The sequence below is a fragment of the Grammomys surdaster genome, unplaced genomic scaffold (genome assembly GCF_004785775.1).
Source record: "Grammomys surdaster isolate TR1022 unplaced genomic scaffold, NIH_TR_1.0 126531, whole genome shotgun sequence".
Classification (NCBI taxonomy): domain Eukaryota; kingdom Metazoa; phylum Chordata; class Mammalia; order Rodentia; family Muridae; genus Grammomys; species Grammomys surdaster.
In genome coordinates, this window is record NW_021621323.1 from 17813829 (window position 1) to 17834686 (window position 20858).

The following is a 20858-nucleotide window of genomic DNA, read 5'->3' on the forward strand; positions in this document are numbered from 1 at the left end:
TCTCTCTCTCTCTCTCTCTCTCTCTCTCTCTCTCTCTGTGTGTGTGTGTGTGTGTGTGTGTGTGTGTACATACAGAGTCTTACCATGTATCTCTGGCTGGCCTGGAACTCACTGTGTATGCCAGGCTGGCCCTGCCTCCTGAGTGCTGAGTCCTAAGGGCTTCCCTTCTTATTTTTTGAGACATCTCTGACTAAATCTTGTAATAAGCTTGCTGATTTGGCTAGACTGACTGGCTGGCTACCAGCAAGCTTTGATATCCACTGTGCGCCTCCATAACAGTGGGATTGCAGGTGTGCCTTGCTCCAAGTGCCTCTTTTTACTTGAGTGCTTGAGATGAATTCTGGTCTTCATGCTTCACAGCAAACACTTCAGGAGTCAGCCATCTCCAGAGCCCTATAATTTTAGAACATTTTTATCATCACAGAAATAAACTTTGTACCCATCCCTAGTAATTTCCTCTTTTTCCTGGTTTGGGCAACTACTTATCTATTTTTGTTTCTCTGGATTTGCTTATATAATTAACTCCTAGATTTGTCATCTCTTCCTCATATCTTCCCTTTTCGGGTTCCTTTCAGAATGACTGTAGATTTTGCATAACTACTAGTTTGATAGTTTGGACTCTTCTATCATTCTAACATCTGAAATAATGATTAGCACTTAGTATCTTTGCTGGTATTTGGGTGAACTGTGAGATTAATCTAGGTACTACAGTGAGTTTTGGTTATGTTTCTGGTACTTAACCATGGTTAAGAGTATTAGTGTTCATTATTATGACTAGGGTTTTTTTTTTATGTTCCCTTTTATCCTTTCTACATTAGTGCCAGACATTCTCTGGTTCATTTTTGATGTGCCAGCAACATAAAGCCCACTTAGAGTTCTTCATGAATTTCCTTCTTGCTTCTTACTCTTTGCTCATTGTACTTAGAATTCCCCTCAGGGCTTTCCAATTTCCTAATTTCTATTTAGCTCTTTACACAGATAGTCAGAGAATTGGACATGTTAGCCTTTCCTCTTTACACAGATAGTCAGAGAACTGGACATGTTAGCCTTTCCTCTTTACTAAAAGCTGTTTTAAGAGCTGTGTAGTCTCTTCATGTAATACTGTTTAGAAGTATCTGTATTTACCAGTCTAGATCAGTAATATTATTTATTAAAATGTTTGTGCATGAACCTATATAGTTGCTTAAAAATTGTGTGTGTGTGTGTGTGTGTGTGTGTGTAAACATGGTGATGTTTAGTTTCAATTGTCAACTTGACACAATCTGGAATTCCCTGAGAAGTGAGTCTCAGTGAGAGGCTGTTATGATCTGGTTAGCCTGTGGGGATTGTTAGTCTGTGAGAGGTTGTCTTTATTACATTAGCTGAGGTAAGAAGGCCTGGCCATGGTGGGTGGATCACCCTGAGTTTGGGTCTTAGGCTGTATAATAGAAGAGCTGAGGTGAGCACATGTGCTCTGTTCTCTTTTGGCTCTTGATTATGACTCTGTCTAGCTGCTGCAAGTTCCTAACTTGACAGAACCTGCAGTTGTAAACTGAATAAACCCTTTCTCTCCTAAGTAATTTTTCAGGGTGTTTTATCATCGCAACAGAAACAAGAATAAAATGAGTAGTATGTCATCTTTTCTTAAATATTCATATTTTGATTAAAATCACACCTAAGTCCTACTACTTTCAACCTGTACTTTCTAATGGTTACTGTGGTTTTCTTGATGATCGGCACTGAAGTTTTCACCATTTCTCACTTCATCAGTGGTAGCTTTTTGTTTTTGTCACAGCACCTTCTCTGTATTGTATCCAGCCCTGGCCATGCTACACCTTGTAATTACTGGTAGCAGCTGCCTTAGGAGAGTATCTTGAGCATGGATCTCTTTTTCATTTTCAGCACTCCTGGTAGCTTGCACAGCACCTAGTACATAGCACATAATTATTTGTGGTCTCAATAAGCTAAATTATAAGTGGAATTAATTTGTTCTGAAAATAATTGAATGATTATGTTTAAATCACGATGATAGGCTAGTTTCTTCTTAGTTTTCATTCCATTTATTCTTAGACTTTTGGAAAATACAATATAAATTAAACACCAAAAAGTATGTTAAGAGATTTTATATACATATATGTGTGTGTATGTTTGTGTGTGTCTTGTTTTTTTTTTTAATTTTTGATTTAGCAGACACAAAATTACTCTTCAAAAAGTCTCTCAGGTTGTGGAGAGATGGTTCAGTGGTTTAAAGTGCTTGTTATTCAAGCATGAGAAGCTGAGTTTGAATTCCCAGAACTCATGTAACACTGGACATGGCATCTCATGGATGCCATTAAGCACTTGTGGGGCAAGACGGGAGATGAAAGCAGAAGAATCTCCAGAAGAAGTTTGAGACCAGCTAGCCTGCTAAATGCAGTGTTGAACAAGGGCTCAAACAGGGTGAAAGAAAGAGGGCAACACCTGATTGTTCTCCACAGCTGTGCACCTGCACTCACACACAAAGTTTTCAAAAATCTGGGCCCTGAGTGGTCCATATATTGTAAAGCAAATCTATTATATGTAAAGCATTGTGGTCAATGTTTTATCCCAGTAATTTCTCAGAAATCTATGGAGTAGGCACTGTTAACACCATATAGGAATCTGAGGAACAGAGAAGTTTAAATTGTTGTGGGTCATATAAACATCATTTAGCCAGCATTCAAGCCTGTATATCCCAGTCTATCTCCAAAGTCTCTGTACTAGCATATAGCTAATTTCATATGTATGAAGTAAGGTAGTATTCTAGATAAGAATGGTAAGTGTAGATGGGAATGTGGGCACACATAGTCACAGGTTGGAATGTGATTATTTGCCAAAGGAAAAAGGGAAGTCCTTCAACAGAGGAATGGATACAAAAAATTCTTAGGTAAATGGATGGAACTAGAAAATCCTAAGTGAGGTAACCCAATCACAAAAGAACACACATGATATTCACTCACTGATAATTGAATATTAGCCCAGAAGCTCGAAATACCCAAGAGTCAACTCACAGACCACATGAAGCTCATGAAGAAGGAAGACCAAGTGTGGGTGCTTCGGTCCTTCTCAGAAGGAGTGACAAAATATTCAAGGGAACAAATATGTAGACAAAGTGTGGGACAGAAACTGAAGGAGGGGCCGTCTGGAGACCTTTCCACCTGTCACCAAAAGTAGACGCCGATGTGGATGTCAGGAAGTGCATGCTGACAGGAGCCCGATATAGCTGTCTCCTTAGAGGTCTGCAAGAGTCTGATATATTCAGAGGCAGATGCTCACAGCTAACCATTGAACTGGTCAAGGGAGTCCCAGTGGAGAAGTCAGAGAGAAGACTGAAAGAGCTGAAAGGGTCTGCGGCCCCATGAGGAGAGCAACAATACCAACCAACCAGAGCTCCCAGGGTCTAAACCACCAGCCTGGGAGCACATAGAGGGGGACCCATGACTCCAGCTGTATATGTAAGGGAGATGGCCTTGTCAGCATAGGTTGGAGAGAAGATCCTTGGTCCCATGAAGGCTGGACTCCGAATGTGAGGGAATTTGAGTGAGGGTGGGGAGGTGAGAGTGGGTGAGGGTACATCCTCATAGAAGCAGGAGGAGGGCGGATGGGATAGGGGGTTCCTGGGCAGGGGGGTGGATGGGAATGGGGTAAGGCGATAACATCCAAAATGTAAATAAAATATCCAATAAAAAATTATAAGATGAAAAAAGAAAAAGAAAGGGAAGCTAGAGGACAGGGTGTGGTTGCTAGTAGAGCATCTTTTAGAATGAAAGAGGCCCCACACTTTAAAATGGGGAGTGAGTCACATGATTTCCTTATAGCATGGTAGAGGATGGTGGCCAGCTGCTCTTTATCTCCTTTAGCATCTGTTTATATTTTGTCTCAGTTACTATTAAAAATAACTGATTTGTCAAATAAGAGAGTGATGGTATTTCTTTGATATATGTTTTTGTTCCATCACTCAGTTTCATATACTGAATATTATTTTCCTATTATTCCTTGTAGTTTATACATAATCTAACTGTAATTACAATACCATAAATAGAAATAGTGTTACTATTTTAAGAATAAAATGTAAATAGTGATCATTTATTATTATGTTAGTGTTTGAAGGTGACTTTGTTGTTGTTCTCAGGGTTTTATGTACAATAGTCTTTTCTTAAGTCCTTAATGAAATTGGTAAATTTTAAGCTAAAACTTTTATTTCAGAAGTATTGTTTATAAAATCAAAACTTTTCTTCCTATAGAAATCTGGTTAAGAAGTACTGTCCCAAACGCTCCTCCAAAGATGAAGAACCAAGGTAAATCTCACCTGTTAGTTATTGCACATTGACAATGTTCAGGACATCATATATAAACTTTATTACTTTGTAAACTATTCTGTAATAATCTCATTAAGTTTTTCTTTAAAGTTGTTTTAATAAAAACATCACAATATTTATACAAACAAACTACTATTTATGTTTTGAGGATAGACAATTTAATGAATGTAATCAATAGTCAGTTTTCTTTTTCTTTTTTTAAGAATAAATGAAAGTGGGATTTCCAAGTAAGATTTAGACCGGGATTTGGCTTCCCTTGTTTAGTCTCCAGCAGAAAGGTGTTTTCTCACACTTCATTGTGATGTTGTCATCAGCTTTCTAAGGCTTTGCCTTTCAGGATAATGAAAATGATGAAATTAGGGGAATAATTTTTGAGTCCTGAATAAAAGATGAGAAATTTCTTTTGGGGTTTTTGGAGATCTTAATATGCAGGTGGTTGTAAGCTGTAGAAATTAAATGAGATTAAATTTAACAGCTTTTTGTATATATTATTGGTTCTTAGCATTCTTAAGGGAGCCAGCCTTCCCTGAGCCCTCAGTTTAAGAGTATTCCTTGGTGTGTTCCAAGTAGATATGTACATTTTAACACAGTAATTTTCTTTGTTTCTCTCCTTCCCTTCGCACACATTTTTACCCTTATTTTGCCCCCTTTATCCCTCTTTGGTGCCAACCATAATGGTACATTTCCATTCAGGATGTGGGCAGGCATACAGGCAGCTGTATCCAGAGCTGATAGCAAAGTTCTGTAGATCAGCTATCAAGATGAATTTGAGTGGTATGATTGGCAGGTTCTGTCCTCGAGAACAAGCACATCATCTCTGCAACAGGTTCAGCTGCCAAGTCTAGGAATCCACCCAAGTGATTCCCAAGCTCAGGCCAGTCAGTTGGCAACCTAAAGATTCCACTATGTCAAAAGAGCCTGCAGGTAGTATTCTTATTATATTTTGACCCCAAATATCCCTTCATTTATAAATTAAAGGCTATGTAAAGATACTTAAACATGTACAACTTGAGCTTAATGCAGGTTTTCTTTCCATCCGTGGTTAATTTAGAACCAGTAGCTGGGAGTAGGTTGAGTATATTAAGGCTTATCAACATTTAGACACCAAAAATACTTCACCAAAAAATTGTAATGGTAGCAAAAATAAATCTCATTTTTTTCATATGTTTTGCCAGGTTTACGTCATGTATCGCCTTTTTTAACATCCTTAATGAGTTAAACGACTATGCAGGACAGCGAGAGGTAGTAGCAGAAGAAATGGCACACAGAGTATATGGGGAGTTAATGAGATATGCCCATGATCTGAAAACAGAAAGGAAAATGGTAACATTTATCATTTTTATCTAATGACAACAGTCTTATGAAATAGTTTCAGAAAATAATTTTTTTCTTTTTAGAACTAAATGTTCGCTTCAAAACTGGTTTTCTATATTACTAAATTTCCTTCAATTAAAAATTGTGAGATGAGAATATGCTGCGAAAAAAAAATCAGTAAAAAAGAAAAACTGTGGGATATGGTTACCAGTTTACAATCTGAATTTAAGATCAGGGTTTGGCAACATATAGCCCACAGACCAAATACAGCCTATCACTTATTTTTGTTTCCTAGATCCCATAAACTAAAAATACTTTATATGTTTAGGTGGTTGAAGAAGTACTAAAAAGTAAATATTCTGTGGCATGTAAAATTTTATAAAATTTGAATTTCAGTGTCCATAAAGTTTAATTTGCATTCATTGGGTGTGGTATTTCCTATGGCTACACAACTGTAGACAGAATACTGTTTGGCTTGCAAACCTAAATATGTATTACTTGTTACCTGACTCTTTATAGAAAAAGTCTATATGAAGTCCTATGAAGATGATCATTATTTTCTTTAATATTATGCCTATTTTAAAGGTTATTTTAAAAGTATTAAAGTAACCTATAAGATGTATTTTAAATAAGTTTTTTTAACTCTCTTCCTAACTCTAAAGATGCATAACTATATATACATGTATATATTTTATCACCTTGAAAAAAAAGTTAAGAGCCTTTTGAGGATGTTGGGATTTCCTTATATGTAAATGTAATTAATTTTGTTTGTTCTGTTTGTTTGTTGATGGTTATAATCTTCAGCATCTCCAAGAAGGACGAAAAGCTCAACAATACCTTGACATGTGTTGGAAACAGATGGATAATGTGAGTACCAGTGCTTTCACGGTTAATCAGAAATGTACAGACTGACTTACCCTTAAGCCCCATTAAGCTTTACATCTGAGTCACATGCTCTCAGTGCGTTAGGTTTGGCAGCAAGTACCATTGCCCACCAAGCTATTTCCCACCAGCCTCCCCCACACCTGTCTCCCCACACCTGCCCCCGGAGGGTGTGCTAGGGTCTCATTCTGTGGGCTGTGTAGTAGGTGAGCTATTATTCACAATCTGCCATTAGTTTTGTTGTTTAGTAACCAAGAAATATAAGGAGGGCTAAGCTCATTCTCTTTTCCTTTCTCCCTGTGTAAATAGTGGGACAAATTCTCTAGTCTACATATCCTGGTAAATACTAGAGATAGTTGTCCAATAAGTGGGGTTTGGAGAATTAGGAAATACTTATCTTGGGAGACTGTTTGCCCTAGAGGAGAGAACTAAGATTGTAGTTTTTGAATGTTTTTATAGACTGGATTTCTCTTGACCTCTTTATGAATACAGAAGAGCAAGGACTACCTTATAGGAAGTGTTTCTTCTAGCTTAGTAGTCCATTAATTCTGTAAGCTTCTAACTGAAGAAAAAGAACTTACAGAACAGACTTAGAAAACATACTGTCTACTTAAACTTTCCCTAAGGTCCTTTATAATGTGGATTTTTAAAAAGGTTTTGTTATAAGCAAGGTGTCCACATCGACACTGGAGTCTTGTTTACTGGATATGCTAGATTGAAGGACTTTGTGGTATAGGAGACTTTTTACATGGTCACATTGCCAAGTGATTGGCTCTTTGCTAGCAGTTTTTACAGTAAATACTATAGTCTTTAAGAATTGTGCTGAAGAAAACTGTTTGTGTACTTAGTTTGTCTAGTTGTGATGGTCAGAATGGCTTGGAGACTGAATATTTACAAGTTCATGCAAGGCACTCTGGTGAAATCTTTGGCATTTTGAAAGTTGATGCATACTCATGCTATGTTTTTATGTTTTCCTGTTAAGATGAATATTTAAAACTTAGATTCTATTTCTATTTAAGTGTCAATGATTTTTAATCACCAGTGCTGATTTAGAATTCTTAGATATATGAATAGCCTTTTTCATTTTCTTTATAATTGGTTTCACCAAGACTTTAAGGGAGGATTTTTAGTTATTAAAATTTAAATTACTGCCAGTGGCATCCTTAGTATCTGCCATCTAATAAGTATGAGAGAAAGTCTCTATTTTCATTTGCACAGAATAACATACTCCTATACTCAGGAGGTACTGGTTCCTCTAGAAATGGGTGTTGACATAAGTCTGTTTACAATATGTGCTGACTCCCCTGTAGATTGGCAGTTATTAAGGAAAGTTACAAAGTTATAAAATAAGACAGAACCATTACAAAAGTTAGGTATTTCAAATAATGCATTTTTTCAAGTCATAACAATATTATGAAAAAGTAAATTTAACCCTAGCCAGCCAGGGTTTACTTGTACTGGTCCCTATATGTTCATAAGTAAATATGACATGGCTTTTAATTTTTGTGGAGCCTGGAGTCCAGTGAAAGAGACCGGCGAAATTTATATTTAATATGTTGAAACAAATATAGGATCCTGTTTCCTAATTCTTTTTCTTTTTAGTCAAAACAAAATTATAGAAGTTTAATGTATCTGAAATAGTGGAAGGCAGCTATAACCAACTGGGGAAGTGAGGAATGTGAAACAATTGAAGGAAGAAGGTGAAAGGAAGAAGTCACTACTCCCAGGGTGAACAATGCCATTTAAAAGGAGGGCAGAAGAGAGTGGTCCATGAAGGAGATCTTGACAGAGTGGTCAGAATCTACGGAGATTAATGTTAGATGCTATATGAAGCAGTCAGGAGGCTCCAGATGACACCTTACAGTTTCCTAAGAACAGAGCTCAGAAACAGCAGCTCCAGTAGTCAGATGTGGAGCGATGTCACTAGTGCTACATGTGCTCTGTGCTTACGTCACTGCATTGTGTTGTTTCTTATTCTTCAGCTTTGCTGCAGCCAGGGGCAAGAAAAAAGGAACATTTCTTTTCTCATTGTTCTTTTTAAATCAAGGACATAAAACTGGCAGAAACCCCAGCAGACTTCCTCCTAGGTGCCTCTGATGAGGCTGTGGGGAGAGTGGTACAGCAAGCCACAGCTATCAGTAGCCTCTGTGTTGAAAGGCAGGTTCTGCTACGGAAGAGTGGAGCAGATGTCATTTCTATATTGTATGATTATACATGGGGAAAGGAATAGTTTTAATTCATTTGTACTTGTGATTGCTTCGCTGTTCCAAGAAAAGTATATGTTTTTCCACAAATAAGATACATAATATAAAACACTTGTTTGTAACTAGCCTCAATTTGTGTCAAAATTATTAACCCATAGCCACTGGACGACGGTGGAATTGTGTAAGTACAAAATACTCAAGTCTCCTGCTTTCTTTTTCTGAATAATTCTCAGAACACAGATCATAAAGGATTTTCCAGGGCACAGACTCAAGAGAGGCTCTCTGGGGAGTCTCACAAACTCGAGTCACAGATTCGGGGAACTACATAGGAGTTTCCAAGGAAACTACCTGGTTGCTTCATGCCAGAGGGAAAGACCAGGGTTAGCCAGCCCCACCTAGAGTGTATTTAATGGAGTTTAAAATAACAGCACACAGAGAAGGATTCCCAGACAGTGAAAGAAAATACCAGATCAGGGATCACAATAATATAGAAGAAAAAACAACTTAGAAGAAACAGCAACTTTATGAAAGGTAAAAAACTTAAAAACAAAAATATCCAAAACCAGTATTAATTTTCTCTGTGGACTAGAGGAAATGCTATATTCATGGAAATAAAGGTAAATACTATTAAAATTGAAGATGTAAATAACAAAAGAACTTCATATAGGGAGAAAGAAAGGAAAAGTTCATGAGAAAAAGACAAAATTGAAGATGTCTTTCAGAAAGTAAAAATAACAGGTTAAAAGTACGAAACAACATAATAAAATTAGAAAATTTCATTTAGCAGTTTCTTTTCCAAAATAACCATGCTAGATTTTAAAAAAGATGGATAAAAGTAAGTCAAGGAAAAAAATGCTTTCAAATGTAAAGTCCTGAATTTCTGGAGGAAAGAATTTGCCAGCATCCAGAGCTGTGAGCTATCAACACTTATCCTCGCAAGGGCTGACAAGGTGGCTCAGCACTCCATTCCAGTCCTCACCCCATGACCAGTGGTGGGAGGAGATAGCTGACTCCTACACATGTACCCCTGACCTCTGTGAGTGCACGCACACTTAAATAGATATATAAACAAATGCTTTAACATTTTCTTAAACAGCTTATGAACATGACATCTCAAAACTCTTTAGAAGAGGTTCCAGATACCTGAGAAACAGATTTAGTCACAGAACCAAAACGATGCAACAAAAAAATAAACACGCCTTTTACAATGAATCAGGAATTAGAATAGGATTGGACATATCTCAACCTACTAATATATAAACCAGAAAATGATAGAGTAGTACTTTTAAATTTCTAAAGGAAACTGTTTCCAACTTTATGCTCAGTCACTTAAAAGTGGTGGTAAAGGGCTGTCCCGGTGGGTGGAGTTCAGAAAGTCTAGATATGGTGGCTGAGGATGGGATGGAATGGGTGGTAACAATAAAAACATTTCTCACCTCAAAAATTATATTTTACAAACCTTCTTGAAAGCTACTGCTGAATGTGATCCTGCAGAATGATAGTGAACCTAATGTATCCAGATAACAGAGGTGCAAGGTATCCATAGGATTATAGGAAAGAGAAACCCCAAGAAAACACCTGCATACTAGGATAGCTGGTATGAGTTCAAACTTACACAGATTAGAAACTGTTAGGAGAAAATGAAACCAGAGAACAAAATTGATAGATTTCAATAATGTGGGTTGAATTAACACTAAGTGTATATTGAAAATCAAACTTGTGTGCATGTGTATATATCACAGTTGTAAATAGCTTTTAAATTTGTTATTTTTATGAATGAGCATATTTTTATGAATAGGTGAGTTTCCCTGCATGTTTTTATGTGCACTTGTTTGTGCCTACTGCCCTTGGAGGCCAGAAAAGGGGTATCAATTCCCTAGAACTGGAGTTCTTAGACCACAAGTCAATCTTGTGGATACTGGGACCCAACCCAGTCCTCTACAAGAGCTCAAGTACTTTATTGAGCAATCGTAAATAGCTTTTTAAAAGTAATAGTAACTTGAATTAGATAAAACTTGGATGTGGTGACACATGTACCCTAGCACTGTGAGGCTGAGGCAGGAAGATTAAATCTTCAAGGACAGGTTGAACTACACAAGTGAATTCCAGACCGGCTTGGACCACATAGCAAAACCCTGTTTTTGTTGGTTTAAGGAAAAACTCAACACAAAAACAAGTAGTCTTGTGTCTCTGCTAATATTCCTGAGATATCTGATAGAAACGTCAAACTACTTTGAAGGGATATTTCTACATTTTAACTGTGTTGTGCTCCTATAATAAAATACATGGAAGCAAACACCAAAACCAACCAATGAAGACTCATTTATAATAAAAATTTTTCTTGTTGTGGACAGAGAATTAGATATGTCTTTAGTATTAGTCATGTTCATGTTATTTTTCTTTATTGTCAACAGCTAATAACTGATATTTAAGACATATAAATATTAGAAGCAATATAAGTTAGTTATAATAATATATTTAATTTTCCAAATTAGGACAAATTTTACTTTCATTGTTCAGTTCATTTTTACATGATACACACTGGGAACATTTAAGCTACTTCACAAATAAGTTTTAAAAATTTTCTTTACAGAGTAAAAAGAAATTTGAAAGAGAATGTAGAGAAGCCGAGAAAGCACAGCAGAGTTATGAAAGATTGGATAATGATACTAATGCGACCAAGGCAGATGTTGAAAAGGTAAGAATTCCAAACTTGCTTTAAAACAATATTATCACTAGTGTGTATTCATTGCATGCAGTCAACAGTCCTACATTGATAACCAAATATTATATGCATGGAAAGAAGGCACACCTTTTGCATCATTATTTTATCTAAGTCTAAAATAGGCAAATGTTGCTTACTTGGTCTGAGAAGGAAAACTGATAACATAATGCCTTAGGTGCATTCATAATGCTCAGAAGAAACTGGCTACTAGGATGTTTTTCTTCCCTATTCCTAAATTGAGTAAAAAGACTGAGATATAGCCATATAGTATGCAAATTGGGTGTGACTCAGTAGTACTCTTCATCAGCCTTACAGAACATAAGCATTGAGCTGTCACCATGTTACCTGTTTACTCAATCAGTCTTGTCATTGATTCTCAGCTGCTGGTAGGATTGATTGGTCTCGTAACTGCTGTTTCTTAGTTTCTCCTTTGTCAGTTGGTAGAGTGTAGTTAGCCCCTGCCCCACTGTCTTTATTATTTCCTTATATAGGCTGTACTCATCTCTGTTGAACATTTTGAGTTAGAAAGACAAATGTCAAATACATTTTTAAATAAAAGTTTTTGAATAATAATAATTCTGAAACTAACTGTAATACTGTCGTCTGATCAGTTCTGATTTTGACTACCTGCCTTGTCTGAGCACTAAATTCTTGTTAATATGACCTGAGTGTTTATGATCTAGCCAACATGATGTTTGAACTGACTCCCATTGAGTTCATGATTATCTGGAATCCTTGTCTTTACATGTGTCTTGGTATGAGGATGTGCCTCTTACAAAGACTGTATTTAAAATTTGTATGGACATCTTTATTTATTATTAGCTTTAATTATATAATTTCTTTTCTAACATTTTGCCATGTTTGTAATTGAATACTGTGTTACTCGATAGTAATGTTAATAACAACACTATTTTGCACATGGGACAAGGTTGACATTCACTTTTAAACACTTTGAGTCATTATCAAATGATGGTTATTCAAATTTATGTCATAGGCCATTTAAAGTTACTTGTTTAGTGGACTCACATTTAACGTGTTCAATTTGTCTACAGGGATAGCTTCACATGCTCACTAAGCATCTTGAAACCTAGATGTAATATGGCTGCTAGTTAGTTTGTCCTAACTTTTTCAGAACTTCAGTGTTCATGGTTTAATGTTCAATTATTTGAAATCTCTTTAATATTAAAAAATTAGACTAGGCTTCAATCGTTCGAGCTTGTAGCCTTATTCTTTTGTATACCCTACTGAAACTTCCATCCTAGCCCATGAGATTCACAGCCTGTGGCTGGGGGACCTGAAGGAGTTCCCCCTGACAGGTCAGTTGGACTTGAGGCTAGGACTTGGAATCTTTGTCCCACTTTGTGGTTTATGGTAGAAGGAGAAAAGGGATATGTGTGTAAAGAAACATTCCAAGCAGGAATCTCAGGTTTTGTCTCGTTTCATGTTTTTCTCTGTAGAAATACATTGTACTTTGGCTCATAGTATTTAGTTTCACTTGCAGGGACTTAGTATTTACTTGCAGGGACTTCTGATGTGCCATGGATTAAATAAGGTTTCGTGGGCTTATCTATGATCTTAGCTATCCTGCTTCCATAGTCGGTTTATTTCTGAGTTAGCAAGGTATAGTAACTAGTATAGTATAGTTAGTTAGAAGCTAAGTAACTACATCTGTAAAAGCTAGCTAACATCCTAGGAGTGAGGGGTAGATAGAGCTGGGATTAGCCAAAAAAAAAAACAACATAGTGAGGCTTATCAATACTTAGTGTACTGTGTAACTTATAGTCCTGATGTCTACATAGCACACAGGACACTCACACTCCTTCTCACCCTCCCTCTCCTCCTTTCTTTTTGCTATGTTGTGCCAGGTTGTGCTTCAACTCTGGCCTCAGCCTTGCATGTATGTAGACTCCTGGTGTGTAGTGTTGAATCTGGGGAGCCAATTCTTATTTTGTTTATTTCCATTTTAGATCAGCGTCTTAGATAGGGTTTTACTGATGTGAACAGATGACCAAGGCAACTCTTATAAGGACAACAATTAATTGGAGCTGGCTTGTAGGTTCAGAGGTTCAGTCCATTATCGTCAAGATGTGAGCTTAGCAGCTTCCAGACAGATGTGGAGCTGCAGGAGCTGAGAGTTCTACATCTTCATCCAAAGGCAGACAAAGACTGGCTTCCAGGGAGCTAGAATGAGGGTCTTAAAGTCCACGCCCATAATGATACACTGCTTCCAACAAGACTACACCTCCTAATAGAGCCACTTCCTGGGCCAAGCATATTCAAACCATCACAATCAGTTAGGATATTTGTTTAGCTTATACTCAGTGTGTTAGAACTAACAATTAAACTTATACTCTTGTCAGTGAAGATAATATTCCTTTGATTTTCTGCAAGAAATTAAATGCATTTTGACTAAGTACCTCCGGTTTTATAGAGATTGAAACACTGTTGAATATTACAGTCCTCCCAACACATTTTAATCTTTACTTACATCTATTATCATTTTAGTTTCATAATTCTAATAGGGTAAAGAAATATTTCACTACTCTTTTCATAGTCAAAAATATTCCTCTGTTTTTCTTATGTTTAAAATGTACTGTTTCAAGGTATAACATCATTTATTATTTTCTGTGTGAACTTTGTACGTAGAGTATTTAGGTTATTGTAAAGAGGCAAGCTATCATAGGGGCAGGGCATTGTTGTCATAAGGAGACTATGTAAGACCTGGAAGCATTTTCATTAGCTATTGGGTTATCTATGACAAAATTTAGGTTTGGATAATTTTCAAAAAAATGAATTACTTTGGTTTTGGTAATCATTTGGACCATTTTGCCTGTAGGCCAAACAGCAGTTGAACCTTCGTACACACATGGCTGATGAGAATAAAAATGAATATGCTGCACAGCTGCAAAATTTTAATGGAGAACAGCACAAACATTTTTATGTGGTGATTCCTCAGATTTACAAGGTAAGTTTAGTCTAGTTGATTTCAAAGAATTTTTTGGAGACAAGATTTCACTGTTTATCTTCCCTGGTTGGCCTGAGCTCATAGAAACCCACCTGCCCCTATTTTCCCAGGGCTGGGATTAAAGGCATGCACCACCATGCCTAGCTAAAAAGTTAATTTTAAGTTAGGAAAAAAAAGGTTTTACATGATGTAAGAAAGCATTTTGCACTATGATACAGCTCTAGTCCCAAAACTCAAGTATTAAATCTTAGAAATCAGAATATTTCTAAATTCACTAGTTATAAAATACACTGGTGATAAATTTTATTCTAATTGTATCTGAAAAGTAGATGTTCTTATTTTTAAACCACAGACTTTTCTGTATGTTTATTATTAGTGTTACTGTCTTAGTTTGGGGTTTTATTGCTGTGAAGAGATACCATGTACAAGGCAACTTTTATAAAGGCAAGTATTTAATTGGGGTTGGCTTACAGGTTCAGAGGTCCAATCCAATATCATGGTGGGAAGTATGGCATCATGCAGGCAGATTTGGTACTGGAGGAGCTAGGAGTTCTACATCTAGATCCGAAGGCAGCCAGGAGACTAGTTTCAACAGTGGGATGGAGCTTAAGCATATATATGCCTTCAGGGCCAGTGACACACTTCCTCCAACAAGGCCACACCTCCTAATAGTGCAACTCCCTATGGCAGTATTTATGGCACAAAAAATTCAGCTTATAAGTAAATTACCTTTTGTGTTTGGGGGCTACTTTGGAGCTTGCTTAGAGTAGTCTTGTCATTTTGTGATCAAACAAACAAATTAAAAAACCAAAGGTATCAAAATAAGTCTCCAGACTTTAGAAAGTAACAACAAAAAGTGATCTGAAGTAGGGTTTGAGAAGGTGAGAAGAAAGGCCAGTGCTGGCTGAGAGCAAGTGTGCACAGATGACTTCCAACTTACTGACCATGCCTGTCTCAGCATGTTTCCCATTGTGAATTTGGACATGGGGGAATTTAACATGTGCGCTGCTTTGGTGATGTGCCTTACTGTTTGCCTTTCATGCCCTCAGCTCTGAGCTGCAAACTGTAGTAAGGTCTGGGTCCTGCCTTTATGCCATCAGTTGTGATCCTTCATTCAGCCAGGTCTTATCAAGTACTCTGAACCAGTTTAAGGATACATCCTAGACTTGTATCTTATAGATAATTGCTTTAAAAGAGGGGGTGGTGATTAATGCTAGAGTTCAGTGTTTAAATGGAACATTTCCTGAAAGCATAAAACTACCCCAGTTCAAGAGAAAAGGGTGGGAGAGGTGTGGAGCAGAGACCTGGTTGCCAATTATGTAATCTTTTAGATAATTTTTAATATCAGTATTAAAAGCCTTATATCCTTCTTTTGTTATTTAACAGGTCTTAGATTGTAAGAATTATTAAGTCTATATAGCACCATTGAAAAGTCTAAAAATAAAAGTATAATATGGAAGAAATATTTTTGGGGAGGTCCCTAATTGTTCTCCTTCAGAATAAAAACTTCAGTTTCCCTCCTTGTTTGAATTCTGGATTTTTAGCAACTACAAGAAATGGATGAACGAAGGACAATTAAACTCAGTGAATGTTACAGAGGGTTTGCAGACTCAGAACGCAAAGTTATTCCTATCATCTCAAAATGTTTAGAAGGAATGATTCTTGCAGCAAAATCAGTTGATGAAAGAAGAGTAAGTACCGTATAATTGTCTCTGCATTGTGCATGTGGTAGAGTTGTGCATTTGAAGTTAATGAAATGGTTTGGGAAGTGATTAAAGTAACCTAAGGAATGCTTGCTTCGTAATTATACTCTGTATGAGAAAGCCTGCATAAGTTAGACTCCTGCAATAAGTTCAACTCTAAAATTCTTATTCTTTAAAAGAAACCTGCAGCCCTCTCCTTTCCATTATTTCTTTCTACTCCAAGATTATAACCTTTGAACTATGTGTTTACATTATATTATGCTGTTATTCTAATGACAGTTTAAAGAAGGATGTGATTAGATCAATCTAGTGTTATCCAAACATTCTTGTGTAGTCCATCTTAAATGCAAGAGTTAGTGCTTGAGCTGATCAAGAAACAATGTAGACTAGTGACCATGAGGAGAAGAGGAGGGTGTCAGGAGTCAAGGACACAGCACATTCTTGTTCTTGAGAACATAGATCTAGAAGCATCACAGCTTAGCCAAAGGGTAGCAGTTTTAGATCTGGTTATTTCTCAGTAAATGTTGACTGAGTTACTAAGAAGCATGGACAAGTAGACTCTGACATTCCAAGGGGAAAACAAGAAAAAGAACTAACTTTGGAAGAGTGTCACATATGTGCCGTGTACTTCAGTCTTCACAGCAAGCCATTATTCAGTCAATGGTAGCAAAGAGCCTACCTGTAACTAACTGAATCCCTAAATTTTTTTTTTTTAAAAAAGGAAAAGGCCTTTTAGTAAAGTTTTATTTAAAAGTTTTTGAAAGCTAATGTACTGTTAACAATTGTTTTTAAAAAACTGTTTCTTATATATAGGATTCTCAAATGGTAGTAGATTCCTTCAAGTCTGGCTTTGAACCTCCAGGAGACTTTCCATTTGAAGATTACAGTCAGCATATTTACAGAACCATTTCTGATGGGACCATCAGTGCATCCAAACAGGAGAGTGGCAAGATGGATTCCAAATCCACAGTAGGGAAGGCCAAGGGCAAACTCTGGCTCTTTGGAAAGAAGCCTAAGGTAAAAACCACGAAATCCCCATATTCTAATCAAACTCTTACTTAGTAAGTTGAAAAAGACGTTGAATGGATAATAATTTACATCTAATAGAGGAATACTTGCATTCAGCTTGAATAATTCAATTAATTTTTCACTAATTAGAAGACAGTCTTGTACCTTGAGCACTTAGTAATGTGGAAGAATATTAACTAAGTTTTAATATCTAGGTAAATTACACGTTTTTACAATTTTACTTATATAGTGTCAGAATTGTAAGGCAATGTTTTACTGTTACTGCAGTGGAGATTCTTAGTTGGAATAAATGATTAAACTCACTGGTAATCACTGTCAGGTGTTATAGCTCATACTACTATAACCTTTTATTATCCAGATGTGAGTTTAATGAGAAGGGCTTAGTGTTCTTGATTAACTTCAGCTTTTAGGAACCTCTAGTTTACTAAGAGAGTCTTGCCCTTTTCATACCTCAGATTTTGATGTACTGTTAATTTTGGAAGCTAAACAAACATAGCTCACCACATGAGCAAATGGTATAGACCAGTGCTTTGTCTTTCTTGTCGATTTAGTGATTGTGTTGCACCGGGGAGCAGAGATGTATTCCTTCTGTCTGATATACTGTAATTTTTAAAATGTGTTTATGTAATTTAATTTAGTGCTTATTTAATTTAGTACTTAGATCTTGGAATATGAAAGTATATAAAATTTAACTCAAATTATCTAACTGCTAGTATCTTTAAAAATACATTTATTAGTGATTCGGGCTTTACCTATGCTTTTAATAATACTGTTCAGTGAAGAGGTTGAGCGGTGAGACCTCTCTTGGTCACAGCAGACTAGCCAGGGCAGCTTAGAAAGATCCAAGTGCTTGTTTAAGAAGAGATGGCGAGAGGAAAGCTAGGGATGATGGGAAGCTTTCTGCCTATTTATGGTAATCAGATACAGTTTTAAAAGTATTTTGTGTGATAACTTTAACTATAGTTGATGCCTTTATCTCTTGACAAGTACAAGTTAAATATAACCTGTATAGAATCCATCATGAAGCTAACATGCTAAAATCCAGAAAAATTTTTTAGTCTAGGTTATATTGTTCTCTCTAACATAATTTGTATACTCTATATTTTAATCTATCAGCTTGTAAAAAAGTGAAATGGTATTGTTTAAAAGTAACTGACTTTTAAAAGATAATAGCTTTAGCAAAACTATGTTTACTCTCTATTTTCATAGAAAATTTTATTTAAAGTGTATTTTGTGAAAATGTGTTGCCAGAAATAGAATTTTCATTTAGGACAAAAAACTATGCACATTTGGCTTATTGATTCCTTTCTTTATTTCCATATTAGCCACAGTCCCCACCCTTAACCCCTACTAGTTTATTCACATCCAGTACTCCTAATGGGTCCCAGTTTCTCACATTCTCCATTGAGCCCGTGCATTATTGTATGAATGAAATAAAAACAGGGAAGCCCAGAATTCCTTCTTTCAGAAGCCTCAAAAGAGGGGTAAGTTTAATAATGGGTTGAAATGCATGATGGCCTAATTGTGTGTGTAGTGTGGCTTTTCAATACTCTCCACCCTCATTATAAGGCTCTCCTATAAAGACATAGTTTAAAATCACCACAGAATTAAGTATAGCTGCCCTCAAGTAAAAACAACTCCTCTTTATAACATTTGAAATGTTCAACCATAAAAAATGGTATTATAAAGAGGGTGCTGGGTACAGTCATATTTTAGCTTTTTTTGTTTATGTGAAATCATATGTCCACCATTGTCTTGTAATGTATTTACATTTTTAAGACTTTCAGTAATTTGTCACTGGAGTTGCTCTTGTAATGATTTGTCACTAATGCTGACTTCACCTACCAATCTTATAAAATCTTGTTTTGTTGACAGTAAAATGTCAAGATTGATTTTTATGCCCTACTTACTTTTAGATGCATAAAATATAATTTCCAGTACCTTAATAAAAAACTAAAAAGCCGATGTGAGTGAGACGCAGCTTTGTAATTACAGCACCTGGAAGCCTGAGGCAGGAGGATAGAATTTGAAGCTAATCTGGGTTGCATATGACATTTAAAACCAGTCTTGGTTATACAGAGAAGTGATATCTCCAAAAGCAAAAAAATAAAATAAAGAAGATAAGTATATTAAATACAGATTCTTATATGTCAAATTAATATACTAGAAGTTATTACTAAATTATAAAGCCTATAAAATACTTAAGTATTATTGAGTAATGTCCATGTGGAATTTGTTTTCTTCTTGAACTAAATATAAACCTTTTTACTGTAGTTTTCCTTTTACTTTTTAAAAATTGACCAGCCTTAGGCAAAATACTATTAGGTATTTTAATAGTACTCTGCAAATGAAAATGTACAGACTAGAAAAACTCAAGTGCATTGGTGTTTCTTACCAATGACTGTTACACTTCTAATAAATTAATGGTACTTCATTATGCTAATAGGACTAATTTTTGTTTTTATAGTTCTGAAGATTGAACCTAGGTCTTTGTGTATATGAAACATTTTATCACTAAACTACTCTCCTAGCCTACTAATTTTTCACTTTTATGTTTGAATTTTAGGTAATTCTCTTAATTATACAGCAGCAATTTAGATTAATTTATAGGAGGTTTTGAACATTTGAAAGACAAGTGTGATAACCATGTGTAGTATTAGATTATTGAGAGTAATATACAAATAGTGTCTTCTTTCTCTTTCCTTTCTGTAGCTTTTCCCAGAATTAAAGTGCATTTTAGACACCTGAAGAACAAAATGTATTTGTTTAGGGCAAGATCACATTATTTTTTATTCTAAACTATTAAGACGGTATGACAAACTACACTGATGGCAGTAATACAGACCAACCCAGTGTATTAGCATCTTCAACCTTTTTTACCTCTCAGCTTCCCTAGCTGTGTGTGGATAATAGAGGCCATTCATGACCCTTAGAGAGGTTCCTCACAAATGAGTTTGTATTTTGTGGACTAGCATCCAGGCTGTCACTCTGGAGAGCTTTTTATTCTTGTGTGAGAGACTTTGCTTTTGTTTTTTGTCTTTTTTTCCTTCCTTAGTTATGAGGTAGAATTTTTAAGCTGCTTCTCATAGAAATACATAGTAAATTAAATTATATGGAAAAAAATAATGCAGTTTAGAGCTATAAGGCCTGGAGAGAGAATCTTAAATGTGTAGCATTCTTACTGAACAATTTGCAGTTAGAATTTTACAACTGCAGCACTTAAAACTTGTTAGCTTACACATTATTAGATTTATTTTCATATATTGCTTTAAATTGTCACACATTGTTTTTATAATTCTGGAAAACTGAAATCGCCATGTCTAAGTTGCCATAGTAACTAACTAGAGGATTAGAGTACAGAACAGGGAAGAAAGTGTTTATCTTTGGGATTGAAATTTTTATATTTTGATTGATCTTTCAAAGTTTACTAGATAATATTTGAAAATTAATACTAGAGATAGAGATGTTTTCTTTCCACTCAAGAATTCCACAAAGAAAGTAAGCCTTAATAAACTGTTTCATTATGTGTATTTATGTGGATGCTCATCCACTAAGCTTATAGTGTAAGTGTTGGGACGGCTTCTAGCTGCTGAGTTGTACCTTCAGTTCAGAAGCTATTTTCTGTCTTGTTGGATATTGTGTTGCCTAAGTAGCTTTTCTAAAACACATACATATATACATATATACATATGTTTACTTTTAAAGAAAAACTGGTGTATG

General features: G+C 35.9%; 1 protein-coding gene across 1 annotated transcript in view; it reads left to right on the forward strand.

The window, feature by feature from the left end:
• Positions 1-20858, forward strand: part of Fnbp1l (formin binding protein 1 like) — a 54399-nt gene that overhangs the window by 17668 nt on the left and 15873 nt on the right. The window contains exons 3-9 of the mRNA XM_028760350.1: positions 4242-4295; positions 5492-5639; positions 6435-6497; positions 11310-11414; positions 14278-14406; positions 15951-16097; positions 16923-17126. Of these exons, the coding sequence (XP_028616183.1) occupies positions 4242-4295; positions 5492-5639; positions 6435-6497; positions 11310-11414; positions 14278-14406; positions 15951-16097; positions 16923-17126 (850 nt within the window). The remainder of the gene's footprint in view (positions 1-4241; positions 4296-5491; positions 5640-6434; positions 6498-11309; positions 11415-14277; positions 14407-15950; positions 16098-16922; positions 17127-20858) is intronic.